General features: G+C 41.2%; 1 protein-coding gene across 3 annotated transcripts; it reads left to right on the top strand.

Annotated features, from left to right (window-relative positions):
* The first annotated feature begins 252 nt into the window (after positions 1-252).
* rab3gap2 (RAB3 GTPase activating protein subunit 2 (non-catalytic)) lies at positions 253-24,654 on the top strand. 3 transcript variants are annotated; one of them, XM_039786397.1, is made up of 36 exons: positions 253-675; positions 1,827-1,915; positions 2,123-2,243; positions 2,333-2,414; positions 3,275-3,322; positions 3,531-3,606; positions 3,707-3,808; positions 4,879-4,978; positions 5,193-5,213; positions 5,497-5,595; positions 6,706-6,854; positions 7,024-7,103; positions 7,657-7,749; positions 7,867-8,006; positions 8,399-8,594; positions 9,185-9,328; positions 9,943-10,025; positions 10,134-10,198; positions 10,306-10,396; positions 10,600-10,721; positions 11,828-12,041; positions 12,647-12,744; positions 13,041-13,149; positions 13,278-13,438; positions 14,635-14,809; positions 15,079-15,255; positions 15,715-15,821; positions 16,076-16,142; positions 16,273-16,343; positions 16,462-16,497; positions 16,676-16,750; positions 17,877-18,092; positions 19,009-19,098; positions 19,238-19,462; positions 19,612-19,776; positions 23,776-24,654. In XM_039786397.1, exons 1-36 carry the CDS (start codon positions 567-569, stop codon positions 23,926-23,928), a joined length of 4,149 nt encoding a protein of 1,382 aa, XP_039642331.1. In that variant the 5' UTR covers positions 253-566; the 3' UTR covers positions 23,929-24,654. The 3 variants fall into 3 exon arrangements, with proteins under 3 accessions (XP_039642331.1, XP_039642332.1, XP_039642333.1); XM_039786398.1 differs by having other exon boundaries at positions 11,831-12,041; positions 23,776-23,928; XM_039786399.1 differs by lacking the exon at positions 5,193-5,213 and having other exon boundaries at positions 23,776-23,928.
* The last annotated feature ends 546 nt before the right edge of the window (positions 24,655-25,200 follow it).

Below are 25,200 nucleotides of genomic sequence, written 5' to 3' on the forward strand. Positions count from 1 at the left end.
TTGACAGGTAGAGGTACACGAGCTAGTAAGCCATCTGAAAATTGTTCCACTACCGCCCTCTGGTGAAAAAAACACACCAATACACTTTTCAAATACCAACAAATCATAGTGTAGGTTTCAAATTTTGAATGTATGTAGTATGTACTGACTACATGTCACTATTATGCTGGCAAATCATAGTTATAATTGGTAAAGAAATGCATCTTAAAGCTTTTATTTTGAAGATTTCGACTCAGCTCTGACCCGGAAGCACACATGTGTTATTATGCTAGTGTTGTGTCATCAGTTATCAACACATCAGGAATAAGGTGGAAACTGCAAATGTCTGGGAAAATAAGGGTACCAGACTCGTGCTAATATTCATTTCGGTGTTAGTTTAAGACAAGTAGGTAATATTGTCTTTGTGAAGAGGCTGTCATTAAGGTAACTAAACACGATAGCAGGACTTGCAAAAGGACTCAAACTGCTAGCTAAGCTAACGTTACGTTGATCTTCTACAACTGGACTGTTAGCAAGCGGGCTAACTGGCTGATTCCCTACTTCGGTCCTGACGGGACGGGAGAGAGATGTCCTGCAGCTTATTGGAGTTCTGTCGGCTCCAAGAGCTCAAGACGGTCAGGGACTACTTGTTCCAGAACCAGAAAACCGAGCCAGTGGAGGAGAAGAATCAAACAGGTCAAGACAGATGCATGTTTGTAGCATACAGCTACAGTAACTTACATAGCTAGTCTAACTGTTAACGTTAACCAAAGTGACAACTGTCCAGTTTGCTACCTCTGGAACTATCTAGTCATAAAAAAAGTCATCGCTAACTAACCCAAGGACCATAGCTAAATAACGTTATAGCAAGGTGGCTAAATGTTGCAAGCAGGTTTTTATTCGTTCAATTCTGTTCTGTGCGGTACAAAATACACTAACGCTCAGATCTGAGAGAGAAAGAAAATGCATCTTTAATGAATTCCATTAATGACAACTGTTTCGAATGGCTTGGCCGTAGTAATAAAGGCAAATCATTTCAAGGTAAGGCTTTGTAAAGCGAATGATGGATGGAGCTCCAGCTGTGCTCTGCAATACATGTACCACCAGGGCACTGCCCTTTGTGCTATGAGTCATCCCACATGAGGCACCTGAACACATCACTGAAAGATGCAAGAAATTACGCTTGGTGTATTAGGTAAATACAGTAAACAATAAATATATTAAAAAATAAAGCAAAGTACTGCTACAGTCAAGAACATACATCCAGAGTAGATACATTACAATAAACATATGTAACAAAGACACTATAACAAATATGTGCAATGTAACTGTTTAACAAACGAAAAGAAGGCTGTACGTTTTTTCTAGGGTGTGCAAAAATATTGACATTGACCCCCACACACGCTGCACCATGGAATAATGCATTATACAGTAAATGTCCATGGCATCGGGATTTTATCCTGGATTTTGCTTCTTGTTCTGTCACTTGAATGTTTTTAGGTTATTTCCCTGTAGCACAACCTTCATTGTGTCCTCTCTCATTTAGTTTTTTATGGTTTGGTAGAATATCATTATCATGTCTGTGTTAAGGTAATATTTTTAGCGGTTGACTTTAACACTACCATACACAACTGCTCTGTGACTTTAGCCTTTGATTTCACACCCCTCTTTAACATTTAAATGTGTCACTTTTCTTGGAACTCATGATCACTGTTGTTGCTGTGTGTTGGCTACCAAAAATGTGAATACCCTGTCAATTGGTTGCCCGGTCATATTCAAAATCAGCAAGATGTCACAAATGAATACCCATTGTCATTGGATTTCCCTACTACTCTTTCCCCTAACAGAAAATGAGCTTTCGTGGGAGGCCTCTGACTGGGAGTCAGCATGGGATAGTGGCGAAAACAAAGAGGAGGAAGCCACTTCTGCCACAAAGGTCTGTCCTTTTGTGTTTGTTTCTCTATTCTCACATTGTCATTTCTCCCTACAATATAAAAAAAACGGGTGTAATTGGCATTGCACAGCTGCTTCAGTTGTCCAATATGTGAAACTGACCTGAGGTGTTGCATGGGATTATCACTCACATCATTTGCTGATTGAAAGAAAAGGTCCCCACCAACTGCCTATCCTCTTTGCCCCGCAGGTTGAGGAGGAGGAGACTACAGGGCAGAGGGAACCCTGGCTGCAGGACTGTGTAGTGTCCCTGTCGCCATGCTCTGACCTATTAGTTGTGGCCCGCCAACAGAAGGCTGTCTTTCTCTCAGGTCAGATACTGTATTCAAACACACACACGCACACTCAATTCTAAGTACACAGAGGTGTTATACATTGCTGTTAATGTTGATTCATACAGCTAAGTGGCGTACAGATGACAGCGGCAGAGAGGAGATGACCCTGGCTGTGTCTTGGACCGGAACCCTCAGTACTGACGAAGGGTAAGAGTCAAATTAGATTAACTTGAGAAGGAATGGAAATGACAACACAAGAGTTGATGGGTTAGCATTATATCTAAGGACAAGGGAAAGATTGATTGATTGATTGATTGATTTCTATTGATCCCAAAAATAGGAAATTACAGTGTTACAGCAGATATCATGACACAGCACACATACAGAATACACATGAAATAATAGGATACAATATACATGAAATAATGAATAGGATGGAATACTAGAACAAATATTTAAAATACATTACCGGTCAAAAGTTTGGGGTAACTTTAGAAATTTCACTCCATTCCAGACAGAATACCAGCTGAGATCAGTTGCATTGCTTTTTTAACCAGGCAGTTTTCAGATTACATTATCTGCTTACATAATTGCAAAAGGGTTCTCGACTGTTGTAGAAAGACGTGGCTGGTCTTTAATGCAATATCTCTACATTGCCCATTATCAGCAACCATTCATCCAATGTTCCAAAGGCACATTCTGTTTACTGATCTGATATAATTTTAAAAGGCTAACTGAGAAAACATTGGAGAACCCTTTTGTAAACTGCTGCCCTGGTTAAAAAAAACTGATCTCAGCTGGTATTCTGTCTATAATGGAGTGGAATGGAGATTTCAAAGTGACCCCAAAATTTTGACTGGTAGTGTATATACAAAAAAAATGAGGAAAACTACAGAGGAAAAATAACATAACATAACAAAGACTCCATTTTCAATAGGATAGTTCTTTGACACTGGGGAAACAAATGAAACATGAGCCAATGCATAAGTGCTTCTTCCAAGGTTCTTGGGAGAGAGTGAGCTGTACAGTGAACAACATCCTACTTTGTGTATTTTTTCTCCCTACAGAGAGTGCGTGAGCAGCTCTATCTGTATACCATTGGCAAGCCAGAAGAGGTAAGAATTGCTTATGTAGGAAATAGAGGAGATGCAAAATGCTTGTGGATGTGTACACATGTCAATAGGGGTGTGTGTGTGTGTGTGTGTGTGTGTGTGTGTGTGTGTGTGTGTGTGTGTGTGTGTGTGTGTGTGTGTGTGTGTGTGTGTGTGTGTGTGTGTGTGTGTGTGTGTGTGTGTGTGTGCGTGTGCGCGCGTGTGCGTGTAGGAGCTCCACAGGGCGGCCCGATTGGACATGTGTAGTAGTGGGTTTCACTTCTGGCTATGTCCGCTTCTACACAGAGGTACCTTGCCAATAGGCAACAGTCACCATTTTCAGATAATCAGCAGAAGAAATAGTGAAGAATGCCTGTATTAAATGTAACACCAATTGTTTCTTGTCAGAACGGGGTTCTCCTCCTGGCCCAGCTGCTACATGAGGACCCTGTATTGAGGCTCAAGTGTCGCACATATGAAATCCCTCGTCATCCTGGAGTAACTGAGCAGGTAATGCACACATCGAACATTTCTATAAGAACTGTGTATGCAATGTATGTTAAAATTCAAAGGTTTGACATTTTGGAAAATACACTTTCTTGTCATGAGTTAGTTGAGAAGATATCTGCTTGATAAATATGAAAAATAAAGCCATCAGTAGGTACCTTAGCACAGTCTCGGCTGGTTGCCTAGTAGGGGTGTAAGAAAAATCCATACACTTGAGTATCGCGATATTTTATTTTGCAATACTGTATCAATTTTTTTATTTTTTATTGAATACATTTTTTAGTTTACGTTCAAAAATACTCATGTAAGACAGTGGTTCACGTTTATGTTGTGTTTTAATCCCCTACAGCTAGATGGCTATGCTGAGACGCACCACTAGTGTCCTTGCCTAACAGTGCCTAACAGTCAGCCGGTGGTGACACACCAAGCCGATTTTCGACAGTGCCTAGCAGTGCCTGACTTTTTGCTAGAAGCTAACAACGTAGCTATGACTGAACTTTGGCCTAGCATATACAAATTTGCTCACTAAGAACCTGTGAACCACAATCCCAAACTGGCAGTTAGATTTTCTGTGTACTAAATTGTTTACCTAAAGTAAACTTCTTTGACCTTTTGCACATCATGTCTTTTTTTTATTAATAATAGTTTTTCTAAAATTATACTATAAAAAAATCCCAATATATCGCCTTATCGAAATATATTGCAATATATTGAATCGTGACCCATGTATTGTGAAATGTATCGTATCGCCAGATTCTTGCCAATACACAGCCCTATTGCCTAGTAATGTCACAGGGAGTCCCAGAAGTCTGATCCCTGGGTTATAAATAGTCAATAACCCCTGGTGAAACTTGTCTTTTCTACATTTTGTGTTTTTTACTAATTAAACTATAACCTTATGTTGAACAAATCCTTCAACTGTATTAGTGTGGGGAATAATTCTTGAACTTAGGGTCACATTTCTGTGATTAAATTAACCTTGATCTAAACTCAAGGTTCACTTACTAGCTTATCCTGAGTATCCCACCATGTCATTTAGCAAATGTATAATTGTTGGTTTTATCCAATCACAGCATGAAGAGTTAAGTATCCTCTACCCTGCTGCTCTGGTCACTATCGATGGCTTCAGCCTCTTTCAATCTCTGCGTGCCTGCAGGAACCAGGTGGCAAGAGGTACTGCTGCTTGCGTGAGCATGTGTGTAATTATGTGTGTGTATGTGTGTGCAACGCTTCCAACTGGGAGTATTTACAGTATGTGCTTATGCTTGTGTGTTTATATTGTACGATGGGAGTCATGGGGTTCTGTTAAGTATTACGTTAAGTGTTAAAAGTATTTTGCAGTGTGTTAACTAGAGATGTGTTCTTCATTTGCTGGCTGGGTGGATAGTGTTTGCCACAAGACATTCAGGTACCTAAGGAGACATATGCAAAACTACCACACACACACACTTGCACACACAAACCCTAGATACAGTCTCTAGAAGTTTAGAAGCCAAGCTTTAACAGGGTTTCTCTGGTTGTTCTTGGTGTTGGTGTGTGTGCGTCTTCCCATGAATTAGCATTGTGGCCTAAATGTATTATTTTCACAATTAAAGCACAGTGCTCTAGTTTTAAATGTATCTAAATGCAAGACATGCCTGATAGCTAGCTACAGATGATGATCAAATGACTGACTGTGTTTTTCCATCCAGCGGCAGCAGCAGGTAGTGATGTGATCCAGCCTCCTCCCCTGGCCTATAAGAAGTGGGGTCTGCACGACATGGATACCATTGTTGACCACTGTAGTGTGGGTAAGAGACCTTTTTAAAAAAAATTTAAAGTAATAGATTTTTGTTCATATTCGGTGGTTGATTGCCTTATGATGGACTGGTTTGTGTTTGTGGTAAAGCTTAGTTCGCGCCCAAAAAATCAAGCCCGACCCTACCCGAGCCGTGCACGTTGTGTCCGAGCCCGGCCCGACACATTAACTGTAATTATGAGCCCAAGCCCGATTTAAACCCGACTATTTGTTAATACGTGGGCCGTTATAACTGACGTTCTCAACTACAATTCCTTTTACCTGTGGGTAAGCGATCAAGGCAGCAACACATCAAAGCCCTGGAACCATATAGCCTAGGAGACTTTCTTGTCTCGAACACTTAATTATTACTTTCCTTCGGCACGGTCTGCGTGCCGACGCACTGGCCGACCATGCGCCGGATATAGGAGAGACCATATCTGCTGCTAAAGGACTCGTGAGATATCTGAAACAATCTGGCCTGGTTGCGCAATTATCGAAGACAGTGCTACAGATAGGGGAGACACGATTTAGCACAGTTTCCCTCACACTCAAGTCAGTGCAGGTCATAGCCTATACCCAGAGATATGGGAGAAGCTGGAGAGGCATAGCTTTCTCCCCACCCAATTAATAAAGTAAAGTAATATAATTAAAGTAATATAATAATATAATAAAGTAATGATTAAAAAAAACACACAAATGCTTGATGAAGGGCCCGCTCGGGCTCGGCCAGAGAATCTAAACTCTAGTTTGTGGCTTATCCATCTTTTAATTTACTACTACATCACAGAGTTAAAGTGTTTAGAGTTCATTCTGAAGAAGTATTACAGCATTTTACACATCTTGACTTTCTGACAAAATTCTCAGAATATTTTGACAACAAAAACTTCCTGGGGAAGCGGCAAACAAAATGGACTTTTCATTATCCATTCTATGTATGTATGCATTACAATGATTAAAAAGTAAAAAGGATTGTGCAGTGGATTCATGTGCTGGGAAAAGGTTATCTTATTTAAAATAAAATCGAATGAACTATTGATGGGAAGTACTCCACTCACTGCATTCATTTCTGTCATTCTCTTTTCCCACATCTCTGTTCTCTCTCCATCTCTCCTGCGTTTAGGCATTATGACGCTGTGTGTGTTTGACCAGATGAAGAATGCATCTATCCTGGGGGGTTTTAATGCTTCAGTCAAGGGCAACCCCCCTGCCATGAGTCAGTATGTCACTGTGGGAGGTGGGCCATACACAGGCTTCTACTATGCTGTAGAGGTGAGTGAGAGATGGCGCAAGTCAGGCAACTTAACTGTATATCTGTGTTAAGTAGTAAGTTAAGTTTTGTGTACCTACACAAATGGTGCACATAACCTACAGGAGACAGTGCTAGACATAATAGTGTGCAAAACATTTAGCTGTTTGTTTTGTCTCTCTTTGTCTTTAGGGAAGCACCCAGCCTCTCCTCTCTCACGTGGCTATGGCTGTGGCCAGTAAACTCACCTCAGCCCTCTTCAGTGCTGCCAGGTGTGTTTGTGTGTTTGTGTGTTTGTGTGTTTGTGTGTTTGTGTGTGTGTGTGTGTGTGTGTGTGTGTGTGTGTGTGTGTGTGTGTGTGTGTGTGTGTGTGTGTGTGTGTGTGTGTGTGTGTGAGATAATAGCAAAAGAGCAGGACGAAACTAACAGCCACATTACAATTTGTGTAGTGCATTGTTTAATAGAGGAAAAGGGTTGTCAAGTGTTTCTGTGTGCCTGCCTAGGAATTTATTTCCTGTCACATACACACTTAAAGACCGAATGCCGCACTGTCGACAACCCTCTACTGCTGCACAAAACAGCCAAATCAATACTCTTATAATTATATCCTGTTCTCTGCTCAATGTCAGTTTAATCCATACAATGGGGTATTATATATCCCTATCATTCGCCTTCTCTTTATTACTTTTTTTTGTACTGTAGCCTCCCTTAATCCTCTTTTTTTTTTTACATTAATTCGATTCATCGTCTTTTATGTCTCTTGCTAACTTTCTCTGTGTCTCTTTTTTATAATTCCATCACTCTCCCTTGATGTTTTCTTCCCAGTGGATGGTTAGGTTGGAACAAGCACAAGAATGAAGAAGAGGCTGTTCAGAAACAGAAGCCCAAGGTGGAGCCTGCAACACCCTTGACCATCAGGTACTGTACCATGACATCTCAACACAAATGCAACAATGCCCTATTGTGTCTTATCAATATTGGCAATATGAAGCCTGTTGATGTCATTTTCTCATAAATCTGACCTCTTCCACCTAGATATGGTCTCCCAGACTCTCGCCGCCACGGCGAGTCCATCTGTCTGTCTCCCTGCAACACATTGGCTGGAGTGACGGATGACTTTGGTCGAGTCACACTGCTGGACTTGGCCAGGGGCATTGCCATCCGCATGTGGAAAGGTGAGTTATATAAAAAAAATTTGAAGAGATCTTTGGAAAGGATTAAATAAGTAAAGCATGGAGCCGTGCTAAGAAGGGACAGATTTTATATCGCTCTTTTATATTCCATTCACCTTTTCTCTGTTCAGAATTGAGTGACCATGGTTCACATGTCAAGAATCAGTACATAAAGAACATTTACAGTAGTTAACAATTAAACATGTCAGAAGTATTCATGTGGTCCGAGAGCTAAAAATGTGGAACCTTTACATTCTGTCTATCAAACATTCCTAGCCTCTGTTCCTTCTTTAAAATCAGTTGTGATGCCAAGTCATGCATTCACCTAAAAAGATGTTTAGTGTGTCCCTGTAATGTAAATGTGAATAATCATTAATTTTTTAACTTAACTGCAGGCTATCGAGATGCTCAGCTGGGCTGGCTGCAGGTTCCGGAGGAGCGAGTTGATCGGGAGTTCTCGCCTTCTGCCCCCCTTCCAAGACGCCATGCTTTGTTCCTGGTGATCTACGCACCCCGCAGGGGAATCCTGGAGGTGTGGGGGATGCAGCAGGGTCCTCGAGTTGGAGCCTTCACTGTGGGCAAACACTGCAGGTATAAAAAATGCACTCTAAAAATGAAGGTGTTAACTTTTTATTAAAGCTATTTCTTAGCCTCAAAAGTAGAGCTGGGCAATATATGGAGATTATATTGATATCATGATATGAGACTAGATGTCGTCTTAGATTTTGGATATCGTAATATCGTAATATGGCATAAGTGTTGTCTTTTTCTGGTTTTAAAGGCTGCATTACAGTAAAGTGATGTCATTTTCTGAACTTGCCAGACTGTTATAACTGTTATATTATTTGCCTTTACCCACTTAGTCATTATATCCACATTTCTGATGATTATTTATCAAAAGTCTCATTGTGTAAATATTTTGTGAATGCACCAATAGTCAACACTACAATATCGTTGCAATATCGATATCAAGGTATTTGGTCAAAATGATCTTGATATTTGATTTTCTCCATATCGCCCAGCCCTACTCAAAAGCAACACAAGCACAAAGCAGCGCATGTGCATTTTCATATATAGCATACCACTGAAGCATATGTTGGACACTCTGACACTCACGGATAAACTGGGGAAAAGCACATAATAAAATATCTGTAAAATATTGTCTGTCTGTGCACTCTCAGGTTGCTGTATGCTGGCTACCGTCTGATGGGGGTGAACAGTGTGACCAGTAAGGGCTGGCAGCTCCACACCCAGCAGGTGTGTCTTCTGGATCCCATCACAGGAGCATTGAGGACAGTGAACATCCCCTTCCACCTGGCCCTCAGGTTGCTACACAGACAGACAAAAACACACATACATTAACCTCAAAGACACTGTAGGTCAGCTGTTTGTCATGCAGGCATTTTTAAAGGAATAGCCCAGCACCTCTGAAGCACACTAATCAATATGTTCTACTGTATTTCACTTGTTAAAACCGAACAAAAAACAAAGTGTAAAACGACAAGTTTCAGTCTTAATGTCTCAAGTCCCAGACTATTCCTCGGCCAGCTTCAGTAACTGACTTCAAGTCTTCTGTTTCTTGTAGGATTGCTTGCAGATGTGGTATGGGGATACTTTTTATTCTCAGACTCAAATTTGCTACTAAAATAAATAAAATATTTAGTTGTAGGTCCCTGTATGTAGGAATACCATTCTAGTAATATTTGTATTGTATACCTCAGCTATAGAAACATATTACTCAATTACTTACTTAATTTACTCACTCAACTCAACAAAAACCTTATTGAGGTCATGGTAAAGAATGTTAAGCAAGTTCATTTATGGCAACTGGACTGTCATCATTTACTTTTGCAACCAAGGTTTACCTTCAAGCATTAACTTTAAGTTGCAATACCTTTCCCCAGTCTCCAAGTTGTTGATTCTTTCTTCTCCATTTCAGTGACAAGAAGAGCGAGCGAGCCAAAGATTTGCACCTGTTAAAGAGACTGACTACTTTACTAAGAAGCAGAGGGGTGGAGCCTGGTAAGAATTCAAGAGTGCGAGCTGAATGGAAATCTAGATACGCCTGTATGACATGAGAGAGGTTTGAATCTATGCTTTTCTATGTGCTTACTCATCTTTTCTTCTCAGATATTTTGGAGAGCGAAGTTAAAAGTGCGCTGCTAGATATTAAACACCCCGCCATTAAGAAGCAGGTATTGACAAAAACTCTGTACAAAGTTGCCTCATACACTAATAGAGAGGCCTATTTATTGTCTTTGTGGTAACAGTCACATTTCTAACTGCAGTCTTTGCGCTTTAGGCTTTGGAGTCGCTGCTGTCAAATAAGAATGCTCCAGTCTCATGTCTTACTAACATCACATGCGCCCTACATGACATTCTGAAGCAACAAGGTAAACTATCAGTTTATTATTAAGAAGAAATATTGTTCTGATTGTTCTAAGATATAATATAACAGGTGTCATATTCTGGTTTTCCAGATAATTTGCTCAGCTAAATGGCTGAAATGTAAAGTACTGTAAATGTACATATCATACATACTGTATGGCAATGTTTTTTCTTTCTTTATTCATGGTTGTGTATTTCTGCATTGCAGACCCTGAGGCAGTGGATATAGAGTTACTGCAGCTCTGCTCTTCACAGCTGAAACTGCTTCAGCTCTACACTGACATCCAGCACCTGCACTCCGCCGCAGACCTAGAGGCCTGCTCTAAAAATGTGAGAGGACACACACATGCAGAAAACATGTGAATAGTACTCCCAATAAACATTTTTCAACTGTAAGACTGCATAATATAGGTTTAGGCTGAATGATATTGGAAAAAAATAATCAAATTGCAATTTATTTTTCAACCAATCTTGCTATTATGATTTAGTATGTGATTATTTTTTAAAGTTCCTTATCATCCTCTATCTTCCCTGTTATCTGTTGTTGGGGATTAGGAAGGTACAGATTCAATTATTGGCAATTTATCAAAGATGTTTTATCAATATTAATAAAGTTATGAATATGTGTATTCATAATAGAATAGAATAGAATATGTGTATTCATAATATGTGTATTCATAACTTTACCAAATTGACAAACAATCAAAACGGGGCACCACCCTGGAATCAGGGACCAATAACTGAACTGTGAATCATAGGTGGTGTTCTCTTTGAAAATACAGATCTTAATTAATTTGATGAATTTATCACATATTTTTAAAGTGAACAGGAAGGGTAAAATTCGAGCTCTGACCTATTCAACCAGCTGTTACCACAACATATACACAAATAATCACATACAACTGCTTTTTAAAGTATAATAACTTTATTACTTTGTTATTTAACTTTCAAATTATTGTTTGTCAATCAATAGTTCTTCAATCAGTAAACCTATTTACTTGTTACAACTACAACAAGGCAAAGTGTGTGTGTGTGTGTGTGTGTGTGTGTGTGTGTGTGTGTGTGTGTGTGTGTGTGTGTGTGTGTGTGTGTTTTAAAAGTTGTTTTCTACATCAACTCTCATTCACATATGTCACGTGGAGCGTAGGGCAGTGTGTGTGTGCCATAAAGCCCACAGGACCAGGTGTGTACCACCCCTTTTTTTGGTTAGATTGGGTAGCATTAAAAAAATAAAAAATAAAATAAAATCACAGCTTTTGCGATCTGAAAATTACGTTCTCGCTACATCACTTTGAATTCCAATAATCGTTCAGCCCTAACATAGGCTAATTTAAGGTTTGTGGTAAAGCTACCAGTTAGGGTAGTATTGTTGCTTAGTGGTTTATTATTATTAGTCATAACTCTATGATAAACACTTACATGCTCTCCTCAACCAGCAGGACTCCCTCGAAGGCATAGAGGATGAATTGTCTCGTGTTGGGCCTACCTTGCAACGCTACGCCCAACTCACTTCGAGACCCAGCGTTTCCTTCGCCCAGGACTCCCCTGACTCTCCCCTGCCTGTCCAAGCCTTTCTCTCTCAGATGGAGTGCACCGAGGACAGGGAGTTGAGGGTAATCCGCTCCTCTGAAACTGAATGGAATCAACTAGGTATGGCAACATATGTATGCACATTGTATGCCTTGACACAGTTACCCAAATAGATACCATGACACAACCAAAAATGTATGACGCTACGTGTGTTGTGTTAACCTCAGTATGATACTGTTAAATGAATTGATAAAGTATCAAGTAAGAGTATGAAATCTCCTTTGACAGAGTCAGATGTATTTTTGTTTCTCCAAACCAAAGCCAAGTGGAGACTACAAGACATACAAAATCTGAGTTGCTGTGCCGCTCATGCGTTTGTCCAAGACGGATGTCATGTTGAGTTGAGGAAAATATACAACTGACGAGGTGCATAGATTACAAAATGATTCCACTTGGAGAAATACAAGACTGGATCAAATAATCAACTTATTCAATGTTAGTCAACGTTTCACTGTGGGGCAGTGCAGATGTGGTGTATATGTATCAAAAAAATGGGCATGATGTGTAAAAATAGCGCAGGTGGGATGAACACATATCACACAGAGGGTTGTGGAAGAGAAAAGAAATGCAAATTAACCTCTAAATCTCAGTGACATCAGGCACACATGAGTGAGCACACCACACAAATCCAGACTGAGAACTTTGCTCTTGTGTTTCCTCTGCAGGGAACTTTATGTTCTGGGGTTGTCTGTGTGGAAAGAGCCCACTCCATAAAGTCTGTGACACACTTCAGCAGGCTGGCATCAGTCCACAGCAGCTACTGGTAAGATAGAGGAAAAGATTTGTTGATGGAATGGGTTGAAATTAAGATGAGTTTTGCTAATAGAGGTAAAATGTGCTCAGGGTTTACAGATGAAAAGAAAATGAAACGGCTGATAAATGGTGACAAAATAAGTGGACAAATATAATAATGCTATGTAGTTTTTTGTTATTTTATATTTGAAAATCTATGGTTTTTGGAATGGGCATATTGCACATAGTCCCAAAGTTTTTTTTTTTGTTTTTTTTTAGAAGTCCCACCTTACTAAATTTGTTTTTTGCTCGTATATTTTATTTTAGTCTCTTTTACTAAGTGTGTGGATGCAAAGAGAGAAAGAGGTGCTACAGAAAACAGAAGAAACTGTTCGAAATCTACACACACTACTCATCGCCCTCAGCAACATGCCAGGTATGTGCTTGTGTCCAGTGTGTGCAGACTCATTTAGCACAAGTTGTCCTGTCTGTCAACCAGTGAAAGTTCATGAAAAAGCAGGATTAAAAAAAAAAAATGTTATCACTTCTTCTCCCCCTCTTCAGGTGCAGTTGAGGAATCTTGGGACTCCCAGTCTATCTCTCCCTGGTGGCAGCAAGTTCGCTCTACATGCATCCAGTCCCACAATGCTGCCGCTGCTCTGCTGGCGGCCTTCGTTGCTCACCGTGCTGCTAAGGCTAGCATCACAAGCCGAGCTGACAGCCAGGTAGGGTAGTCTCACGCACACACACGGATATACACACGAGTGCACTCATCAGGCAGTGCTATGAAAAACAAAAGTATGGTGAACAAGAATTGTAAGGGGTTGATTTTCAAGCAAGAGATGTTATTTATGTGTTGTTGAAGCATGTAATTTCTATCCTCCCAACTTTTTTACCGGCTGATGAAGTTCAAACAAACCAATCAAAAAAAAAAGAAATTGATTTCCAGAGGACCACACCCACCCACCCTCATGTTTCAAAGACACACTGGGCTAGATTTACTAACACTAGCGCAGTTTGCGCTGCGTCCGTTTATGCGAGTTCGGTAATAGCGCACGCTATGCTTCCACATTTTGCGTAGTATTTATCAACCCTGACACCCATCAGGCAATCAGCGTCTTTCTCCGCCCACTATACCGTAAATTGCGCTGTAGCAAAGCGGTACTTGTGCTATGATATGGCTGAGTGCAGACTGCGATATTCCCACTGCTGATGCTATGACTGTTTGAAATGATCCTGATGCCAATATTTGTAATGTAGCGAGGAGTTTAACAACTGGTGGAATGGGATGTGAACGCTGAGTGGGAGATTCAATTTCATCTTTGAGTTCTTCCAGTAACTCTAATATCGCATGGCTGCTGTAACGCTAAATGATGTTGTGTTCACTGACAAAGTGTGATTCTTCTGTTAAAAATATTTTCAGCCTCGCCTATGTCTTCGTCTTGCTCAAATTGCTGTTGCCATTTCACCAGCGGCTTAAAGGTCTACGAGGAAACTCGATTGCGGCTGGTTTAAAGAGGCGGAGAATTACCCCCGCAGAATAGAGGCGCGCTCTTACTGACAGTCTTTGTAAATACCACGGAATATATAATTAGGTGCACTTTGCGCTTATCCTCCCACCTTTTTGGGTGGAACTCCCACTTTCCCCACGACCCTCCCACGAACGCATATTGAAAGCGCAACTTGTCTCTTCTCGCTCATGTGGCAGACAATCTGCGATTTTACCCAAGTGCGCCCTGTTTGTAAATAGCCCGCATCGGTTACGTCCGTCTTTGCGACCAATTAGCGCCTGGAAACAGGCGCAAACGGCTTGATAAATCTAGCCCACAGTACTTCTAGTAATTTGCCACAAAAATAGGAGAATGTACTTCAAAACCGCACTCACTGACTCAGCCTATTCTAATGTTTTTGTGTGCGACAGCTGCAGTCTGAGTGGGAGGCGGTGTCCCTAGACCTGGAGCAGTGGAGTGTGTGTGTTCGCCAGCTAGAGGATGTGCTGGTGCTGCAGACTCTGCTGTTGGTACCTCCTCCTCAGGGAGCAGCAGGGGGCGCTGCAGCACAGTGCTCCATCAAAACGCTGCTGGAGGGAGGCACAGGTAGAAAAATATCCTCAAGGATAAACAGGTAGACAGACAAGCTAACAAAAAAAGTAAGACAGCATTACTTTTTTGTTAGCTTGTCTGCCACTGTGTTTTATTTCTGTCTTGCTTTCTTTATTTTGTGATTATTTCCTTCTGTGAATCTTTCACTCTCTTCTTATAGTTTTTACTTTCTTCTGTCTTTCAGTATCCATATACTGGTTGTGGCTACAAAAAACTAATTGTCTTATATTTTTCTCGTTTTCTTTTCACGTCTATCTGTAAAGGTGGCATTGCCGACAGTGTCTCCAAGTGGGTGTTCAGGCACAACTTGGCCCCTGAGCGACTGAAGGAAATTCTCCAAAAGATGGAAGACAAAGAGGTAGATGAACTAGAGCAGAAAGCTGGAGAAGAAGGGAAGGAACAGGATGAGAAGAGCCAAGGGGACACAGACACGATAGCAGGTCAGGACTGGACAAGAGTCGATCAAAATGTTAGCTCTTGACATACATACATTTTATATTTGTTGGGGTGGGATGGTGCAGTGGATATGACACGTGCCTTTGGTGTGGGTGGGAGACCTGGGTTCGATTCCCACTATGATACATCAACCAATGTGTCCCTGAGCAAGACACTTAACCCCTAGTTGCTCCAGAGGCGTGCGACCTCTGACATATATATATAGCAATTGTAAGTCGCTTTGGATAAAAGCGTCAGCTAAATGACATGTAATGTAATGATATAGAATGTTAAAGAGATTTAACTGTGTTTTACCTGTTCATGTTGTTAATAACCTTTGTAGATCCATACAGCATTACTTGAGCAATGTAATTTGGCGCCCCCCCCCCCCATTTTTTTTTAGGGCTTTTTTTTTTCCTTTTATTTTAAAAAAAAACAAACATTTTTCATTTTTTTTTCCATTGAGCTGTTGGTGGCAGTGTGCCAGCGGTTCCCACACTCCCTCTCACCTGACTTGCTCTTCGCCCACTGCTGCTGGGAATATGTGGTGCAGTGGAACAAAGACTCAGAGGTGCGCATTCACACATATGTACATACCCATAGGTTTTTGTGTTTATGATAAATATAGTTCAAAAGAAGTAAGACAGCCATTAAAAACAATGTTTATCCTCAGTTAATTTAGTGTATAGTATCACTACTTTCTGCAACAAGTCCGTTTCACTAAAGGGGAAAGGCAGGTTTTAATAAATCCAGGAAACATGGATGACAAAGAACCAAATCACCTTTGTTCATAAATCTAGACCTCACACCTGATTCTCTTCCTAGGAGGGCCGATACTTATGGTGGGCTGTGGAACATTTGAAGCTAGTCTCCAGTCCACATATCCAACTAGGTGAGGGGCTTTTTCAGAGTGAAAGTACTGTATTACCAGAAGTGATGCCAATGGACCCCACTTTGTAAATCAGTACTCCTGAAAATAACCGTAGTAGTGTCATTTGACTTTCTTTGAATCTTTCTCACAGGTATTTCTGCAATGATGTGGAGTACGTTCATTGTCAAGCGTTTGTCAGCAGCAGCCTACCTCATGGAGAAGGCAAGTCATGCACATATACATACATCCATACTGTACATACATATACAGTATGCCTGTGTGTCTGAGGTAAACGCGTCTGTGAGGCAACGTATAAAGCGTCGACACTTTTTTTTCCTAGGTGGGGAAAGCACCGAAAGATCGCTTATGTCGACGGGTAAGTTTTCAGTTTCAGTAACAATTCTAAAAATGAATCCTAGAATGAAATATATGCCAGTTTTGGTATATGCAAATATTTATTCATTCCTATTTGTATGGCTCAGATTATTTCAGATGTAAAATATTGCAATTGAAGCATTAAGATGCATATATTAAGGGTTTGTTTATGTTGGCAGGATATCGGGATGGGAGACAAAGCTGTGACGTCTTTCCTGGGCTGCTGTGTCCGGTTGCTGCAGATCCTCATGGAGGTGACTGGAGTAGTTAAAAATCAGAGCCCTTTGTCTTTTATAGATTACTATGTAAGTAAAGATATTCCAGAAAAAAAAGCATGGAGAAACCTATCACTACTAACCCCACTTATACTTGAACTGCATTTGATGTATTAGCTAGCTAGCTTGCTGCTTGCAGTAAAAAAAATATGTCTTGATATGGTTTCTCCACAAAATAGTTCACTGAAAAGTCCCTTCTCAGTGCATGTGCACTGGAGGTTTCAAGTTTCAACATCCCACCTGTGTAAGTTGCATACTGGACCACGATTGGCTTGCAAACTAGTTGTGATCCCAAATCCTGCTGCTATGTACATGTGTTAAACTGAGATTTCAGGTGAGCACAGAGAAACTTTCTCCCTTCAGCAAATGAATGAATGTGAAAACAGCCTTCTAGTGTCAAACTGTGTGCGTGATCTTGCACAGTGAAGCTCAAACAGCGAAGGAACAATAGGCATAACACATTGTGTGGAGGGGGGCATTAAAAGTTGTGCATGTGTTGTATTCTGCACTTGACTGTGTCAACTATGAACTAAACTGTGAGTTGGGATCATAGACTGTATATGAAGATGGATGACACGTCCCCACTTCTTCCCGCTGTACAAAAGTGAATCCAAAATATCCTGGCGCTGCCATCTTGTAATTTGTCTGCGCAGTAGTGGTCGGGCGGTGTAGCCGGGGTATCGAAGTCCCGCCCATATACCATCACAGCTGTCAATCATGACATTACACCCTGTTTTTATAGCATCAAATAACAAAGAATAAAAACCAAACGTATTGGAAAAATGTGCACTTGAACAAACATCAGTGTTTAGAACTACCTAAAATGACAGAAACTAATATTGGGGGGAAAAAGTATTTGATGTGTGCCTTTTTAGTTTTTAGTAGTAATTGTTTTGTTTGGCCCATGTCCCACCCGCTAACATGGAGGGGGCGATTTATGACCTACACTGCAGCCAGCCCCAAGGGGACGATCGAGATCATATGGCGTCACTTATACAGTCTACGCATCAACCCCTGGTTGGGATCATAATTTGAACGAACCCCTTGTTTCTTAACAAACACGCAAGCCTTTGTTATCATCTCTTCTGTTGTTTTTTCCATGCAGGCGGACTCAGCGGTGGAGGAGGTTTCCGCTCCGGAGCTGTCCGTGGAGGAGGTGTGGTGCGGGGCAGAGGGCCCTGCATCACTGGCTGAACTTGCCCTGGAGCAGAGGGGCGTCCACTACCCCCTGGTGCAGCACCACTGCCTGTTAGCCTCCCTGCAGCATGCTGCTATGACATTCAGCTTGAAGCTCAAACCACTCAGCCTGTTTGACAGCAAGGTGAGGAGATGGACTTATTCACACACACACACACACAAATACTCATGTTTACTGTGAGCGGCAATTTCCACTGGATGCGGAACGTCTACGTAACGTCTCTGGAACGTCGACAGAGTCATTAGGTTTCCATTAAAGTCAGTGTGTGCATTTCCACAGACTGCGGAACGTCTGCGTCCTGACTCCGTCCCAGTTCCGTCAGTCCGCAGCCCTCTGCAGCAGATACGCACAGCTTCTATTTGTGACGGACGACGGAGAGCTCCGCAGCAATTCAGCACACGGCAGATAGCGCGAGACAGGAAGTCGAGCACAGAAACAAAATAAATATCCGGTTAATTTTCACAATAAAATACACCGTGCTCACGGCGGATCATATTTCCCTGCACTACACCTTGAAAACACAGCACAGAGTCGTTTCCCCTCTACTCCTCTGGATGGAAACAAACTGTTGTTGGTTTTGTGGTTCTATACTACCTGAATTCGCGAGAACTTGTGGGTCCTCGTGACTACAGCTGTCAGTCATGGCCGCAGCCGTTCCGCAACAAATCCGGACCCGGTGGGTATTGACGGACAGCGGAGCACGCAGCAGACACGCAGCGGTCCGCAGCCGTTACGCATCCAGTGGAAATCCCCGGTGAAGGTAAGCCTATCTACATCCACCAAAGTTAAAAGTCTGGACAAGGCTTTAAACACCATTTACTCCTTTCTCACTTTAATATGTCAAATAACACTCTTTTAGAGCTGTTGTTATTACAAAAGCTAAACAATGTAGTCTTGATAAATTTGTGTGTGTGTGTGTGTGTGTGTGTGTGTGTGTGTGTGTGTGTGTGTGTGTGTGTGTGTGTGTGTGTGTGTGTGTGTGTGTGTGTGTGTGTGTGTGTGTGTGTGTGTGTGTGTGTGTGCATATGTGTTGTCCCAGGGTAAGAATGCTTTCTTCAGAGATCTGACAACCATCCAGTTGATGCCCAGTGGAGACATGGACCCAGGCCTGGTCTCGGCACGACAAGAGGTGAGAGGTGGATTTTTTTAGGATCTACAGGTCAATAGAATATAAATAGAAATGGTCTGTTGTCATCTGATTCCATCTCCTCTTCACTCTCCATACCCGTTGCCTCATCTATGTTTCCCACATTCTTACTCCGTCTCAGTTCCTCCTCCGGGTGCTGACCAGCTGGGTGCAGGCTATAGATGATCCTTCCAGCTCAGCCTCTGGCACCAGGCCCCCCCCTCTACCCTCTAGTGGACCCAAAGCTGACTGGTGGCCCTCGCTGTGTCTGGAGCTGGGCTCCCTGCTGCAGGTCAACCCCGACATCCTGAGACGGCACCTCGTCTGCGAGCTATACAACCAGGGCCTGGACCTCCGGGCTGAAGAGGCAAGATAAATTTGTGGTTTCCTTTGTAGCAGACAGAAGCTAAAATTTGGGATGATACTACTTTTGTTAAACCTTTATGCTGACCACAGTGCTTGGTAAGTGTTCTGCTCTGACTTTTCATCTTAAGTGAGTGGCATCTTTTCACCCAGGTGATGTTAGAGGTGGAAGATAAGGATGTGCTGGGCTCCCAGCTGCTGGTGCTGACAGGCCAGAGGCTGAGTTACTTACTGCTCCACAGCCAGAGCCAGACGCAGGGAGCCATGGAGCTGCTGGCCCGCCTGCCCCCCACCCTCTGCACATGGCTCAAGGCTATGGTGAGATAAGTCATCTTATACACTGAAGACATTTCAGTCACAGATTCTTACAGGCTAGATGCTCTTTTCTATAAGAGCATTTGTATAACCAGCCGTCTTACCTTAATTTCCTTCAGGATAAATAAAGTATCTCTATTGTTACTACTGTTATTTACAGAGGCACCTTCAACCACAAATCATCAAATCAACAACATTACTGGCTACAGCAAATAAAGACTGCAACTACTACTGAAAAATGTAACCTGTTTTTCAGCGTTCTCACTCAATAGGATTTTTTGGTATATTACTTTTTAAGTTCGAAACTAGACAGGAAGAGGAAACTGGCTACAGGTCACCCAATCTGAAATGGACCTGTGGAAAAAAAACTACCCAAACCAGATGTGCATAAATACAATTCTTTTTTAAAGAGAGACCAGATCAGAAGGGGACCCAATACAGTCAGACCCAACCCGAACAGACCTAAGGATAATAAGACCTGTTTCGAAATGTCGTGGACATAAGCAGACCGAAATAGATCGAGGACACTAACACCGGCAGCAGCATGATGCACTTTATGTAATAATAATAAGGGCCGTCCGCTTTTAGTCGGTAAGAAGACTAATCGGTCGTTTTGGTTTTAGTAGTTAACTAAGATTTCTTTAGTTGATCAGTCATTTTGTTGGTTTTTCATGCTGAGTGACTTGTTTCCAAGAAACTCATGAGCACGTCTCTGGTAAACACAAGCTTTAAAGTGGTGCTTTTGCATGATGCTTTGTGGAGAAACTCAATTTTACAGATCTGTCGATTAAATCAACAAATCGATTAGTTGATAAAATCATGAGTGTTAGTCAACTAAGAATTTCTTTAGTCAAGGACAGCCTAATAATAATAATAATAATAATAATAATAATAATAATAATAATGACCTATTGTGAAGAAACCTATTCCAAAAATAATTTGATTATAAGCTTCAAAGACTAATTAATAGAAATAGATGATTGTCACTCCTATTTCTCACCTCTGCACGGACTAAAATAGTCAAGATAATCATTTTTCGAACCAATCTGTGAGTCAAATAAAAAAAAATTGCAATTTAATAGCATGTAGAGGCCATACAGTTTTGCATTGAGAGGCACGTCACTGTGCGCGGTTCGCCGTAGATGGCGCTTGAGCTACGAGCATGCACGGAGACAAAATAATCTGTGAATGAGCAAGAAGTAGTAGGGAAGAAGAGACCGGAAGTTAAGGAAAGCAGGCTGCCTGGCAACAGTAGTAAACACACCCATGGAACACCAACGTACCGCCAAACATTATATTTATTAAAGTGATGGTTTGGAGTAATTCACCCTAGGCTCCTTTGCACCATGACCTCGAGCCAAACACCCCCCCAGAAGCTTTTTTCACCTGGGTCTAACACTGGGCGAGTTAGCGTAGAGTAGCGTTAGCCGCTGAGTAGCTTAGCGTGGGGCTAATGGACCCACGTTTGTATCTCTTAAATGACCCCACTAATAATGCCCGAAATGATACCAAAGGTCTACACTAGTATATATAGGTTATGCACTCCTAAAACGATGGATTGGAAAGTTTGTAAGTACACCAGAAGTTTATGAACACTTGCCTGCTGGCTTCTGCTCTCTGTTGCTGCTGCTGCTACCTGCAGTTAGACAAGTGCTTAGGGCCGTCTATAAATTACTACACCGAAAAGAGATACAACAAAAATATGTATTAATTTAATGATTAAATAAGGTAATGTCTCCAAACTTACCTCAATTATTACTTGTCTCCTGCTAGTTATATTACAGCACTTACTTTAAAAAATAAGTTAAATTAAAAAATATTTTTGTTGCATCTCTTTTCGGTGTTGTAATTTGTAGACGTCCCTAAGCACTCGTCTCACAGCAGCAACAACAACAGAGAGCAGAAGCCAGCAGGCAAGTGTTATTTACATAAACTTCTGGTGTACTTACAAACTTTCCAATCCATCGTTTTATGAGTGCATAACCTATATATACTAGTGTAGACCTTTGGTATCATTTCGGGCATTATTAGTGGGGTCATTTAAGAGATACAAACGTGGGTCCATTAGCCCCGCGCTAAGCTATTCAGCGGCTAACGCTACTCTACGCTAACTCGCCCAATGTTCGACCCAGGTGAAAAAAGCTTCTGGGGGGTGTTTGGCTCGAGGTCATGGTGCAAAGGACCCTAGGGTGAATTACTCCAAACCATCACTTTAAGGCTGAGCAATTTTATCTATTCTGCGATATAAATCAATATTTTTTTCCCCAAGATTTTTTTCCTCTCTATTCACATGCCGGGATTCTGTACAGCGATGCCCGAGCTCCACACACACTGCTGAGCCGAGATGTGTGTGCATTAAAACACACACACAGCTGAGCCGAGATGTGTGTGCGTTGAAGGTTAAAACACGCAGCACCTGACTGGGAACGATACGGTCGCTGGGGCAGATGAACTCACGCTGGTCTCTTTTCTGTAAATAGGCTACAATTAAACCTTCGTGAGTAGAAAGTCAATACTTATCAATGCACTCACCTGTGTAGACCGGCATAAACATGTAGAAAGCGATATTTCAATTATTTATTTATTTTTTTCAAATTTTGTTTGTTTTACGCAAACACAGCTCTACTCTGCAAATAGCGAATTTTTACAAACAAGCTAAAACAAAAGCTGTCGGTTTTTAGTCTAACTGTTTATCTTAGGTTGCCGGGAATCTGGAAATTTTGACAAATTCTTGTAAACCTCACTGCTGGCTGAACAAACCAAACTCTCCACTAGAGCGGACAATCTGGAGCTACTTAATATGCACGTGAATGACGCAATCATTATGTTCGAGTTCTTCATTCTTGATGATGCTGGTTTGTATTATTTTGCAACATCGTTTCATTGCAAATGAGGCATATATGACGAGTGCATATCCTGCTTATCAGTCCATTCATCATAGAAGCTGGGCTTTTGGCTTTTCCACGTCAACTTTTCACTTCAGCCTCTTTGACAGTGACACGTTTACCTGACAACAACCTTTCTTTCTGCAAGCATTTTCCACCAATCAGGATGCTGCATACTACAATAATGTTTCCATAATCACAGACTTTAACCATCCCTCCTCAGTGAACTGCCTCCTAGTCTGAGATCTTTTTCTAGTTAAAGAGCCAGTTATCATTATGGAGTGTCCATGGTTTTTAGGAGTTTGCTCACACTAATACATTTAAAAAAAAAAAAAAAAAAATGTAGCATTAATTCAGTAAGAAAAAAAAGCTTAGAAAAATTCTGAAAAAAATGTAGTTGATGATCCCTGCTGCTCTGTCCAGTCAGAGACATATATTGTGTAATTGATGTTTTCAGTTCAATTAATTAAATCCAAGTAAATGGAACACTCACAAGATGTCACCAAAATCACTCTGTCCCCTTTAAATCTTTCAGAAAATGATGTAAGTTTATCGAATTATATGGAATCGTATCGTTGGCTGAATATCGTGATATATATATCGTATCGTGAGCTGAATATCGTGTATCGTATCGTGAGATTAGTGTATCGCTACATCCCTAATAATTATCTACTCTAATCATTAACGTGACCGTTGTTTATCTCCAAATCGAAATGACTGTCTGTCTGTAACACTGTTAAGAACACTCTTTACATGAAGCCGTTTTTTAGCTTTGACAAAATGATCTCATGTTTTTCCACACTACAGCAAAATGTTTCTTCTTTTCCCAGTGTGGTGTCTCTCTCTACACATATACATATACATACACAGATGTTTGTACAGACAAACCTGCTCTTCCCAGCCACCACGTTGAATTGAAAGCGCAGCCATGTGCACATAGTTATGAAAATTCAGAGGTGCACGGCCACGCGCCGCGACAGCTTGCAGAGTCTTCGCGTTGGAAACGGCAGACCTGGTGAATTCATTTTATGGCGCATGCGCCGCGCTCCCGGTACACCAGAGCGACAATAAATTAAGCTTAACAATGTGAATTATATAATGTGTTTTCGTACTGCAGGACCCCAGTGAGCTGCGGTGCCCCCTGGTCCCCCTGCCCCAGACCAGCAGGCTGGTCGGCCGTCTGATTGAAATCCTGCCGGAGAACCACGCCCAGTACAGCCTGGGTCTGCACCTTCTGGAGGCGGTGGAGGCCCTCACCACTGAGGACTGACCCTGAGAGGGTGAGGAGGGGTGGAGTCACCTCTGAAGGCATGGTCGTAGTAGGCAGACGGAGAGAGAAGGAAGGAAACAAAATAAGAAAAGAAGAAAGTCTCCTCTGCTGGAGACTTAAACCACTTCAGGATTTGAATTGTGGTGTCCAGAAGACAGTAACAAAGAGAAAGATGATAAATGGCCTTTTCACACTCTTTCGTCCTTGTCATGGAGATTTTGTATTTTGTCATTCAGCAAATGTTAATATAATATAATACTATAAAGTCCTCACAATTTAATTGTAGAAAGCAGTGATATACAAAGTGGATATGATAGGCTTTTACATTTTTTATCCATATTTTCGTGCATGTAACATAAATAATGTTGAGTACTTGTGTTATTGAAGTATTGTCTGGAGGGTAAGTTTATGAGATGGGTATTAAGGATTGGGGCATGTTTTTTCTTTGTCACGTCACCTTCATTTTCAATCTGATTAACCCTAAAATTCAGATGTCACTGTGTTGGTGTCCTAACCTTGTGCCATATCAGAGTTCGGTTTGACATTTCTCCTTCCCTCTAATAGACAAGACGTATCATTAAGAAATATGGACCTTATTTTTTATTTATAAATGCAGACAGTACTGTACTAGCTGTGCCTGTACACCTATTATATAGTCCGCCCAGCTGCTCCCACTGGGCTGACCCTTCGCAGAATAAAGAGGTTTCTCAAAAGCGTAGATGTTTATGTTGAGATGATGACGTGTTATTGGCTACTTGTTGATTCATCAGACACTCATGACATAGATTGATAGATAGACTTTATTAATCCCAAATTGGGAAATTACTCTGTTACAAGCAGCAAGTAGCAAGTTACCAAGGACATACACACATACTCTCTCACACACAAACCAAAAATACAAGAAATATACTAGAAGTAATAAAATAAGATAATACAAAAAACATGTTTAGAGCTAAAACTCCATTTATTTATAATTTATAAAATTTTTCTCATACAGGAAAAGGATTTATTATACAAAGGTAAACGTTCACAAGAACTCACACCCAGTATAAATTCTCTACTGTTGTCACATAGTGACACCCATTGTAATGAATTTCTTTTCCACGTAGTTAGACATTTAAAAAAACAAACAACTGATAAGCCCCCTGAATGGCATTCCTTCTAGACTGACAAAACAAGTCAATATCTTCAATTCCCAACTAAACATACAGTACACAATCTTGCTCATGCTTTATCACATTGTTTGGTGGTACAAGATCAAATGTATAAGCG

The sequence above is a fragment of the Perca fluviatilis genome, chromosome 20 (assembly GCF_010015445.1).
Source record: "Perca fluviatilis chromosome 20, GENO_Pfluv_1.0, whole genome shotgun sequence".
Lineage (NCBI taxonomy): Eukaryota > Metazoa > Chordata > Actinopteri > Perciformes > Percidae > Perca > Perca fluviatilis.

Bases quoted from the DNA above. Each gene is read 5' to 3' on its own strand.
- rab3gap2 (XM_039786397.1), top strand. From the start codon at position 567: ATGTCCTGCAGCTTATTGGAGTTCTGTCGGCTCCAAGAGCTCAAGACG. The intron at 14,810-15,078 runs GTAGAAAAATAT...CTATCTGTAAAG, and splicing joins GCTGCTGGAGGGAGGCACAG to GTGGCATTGCCGACAGTGTC. The intron at 19,099-19,237 runs GTGAGAGGTGGA...ACTCCGTCTCAG, and splicing joins TGGTCTCGGCACGACAAGAG to TTCCTCCTCCGGGTGCTGAC.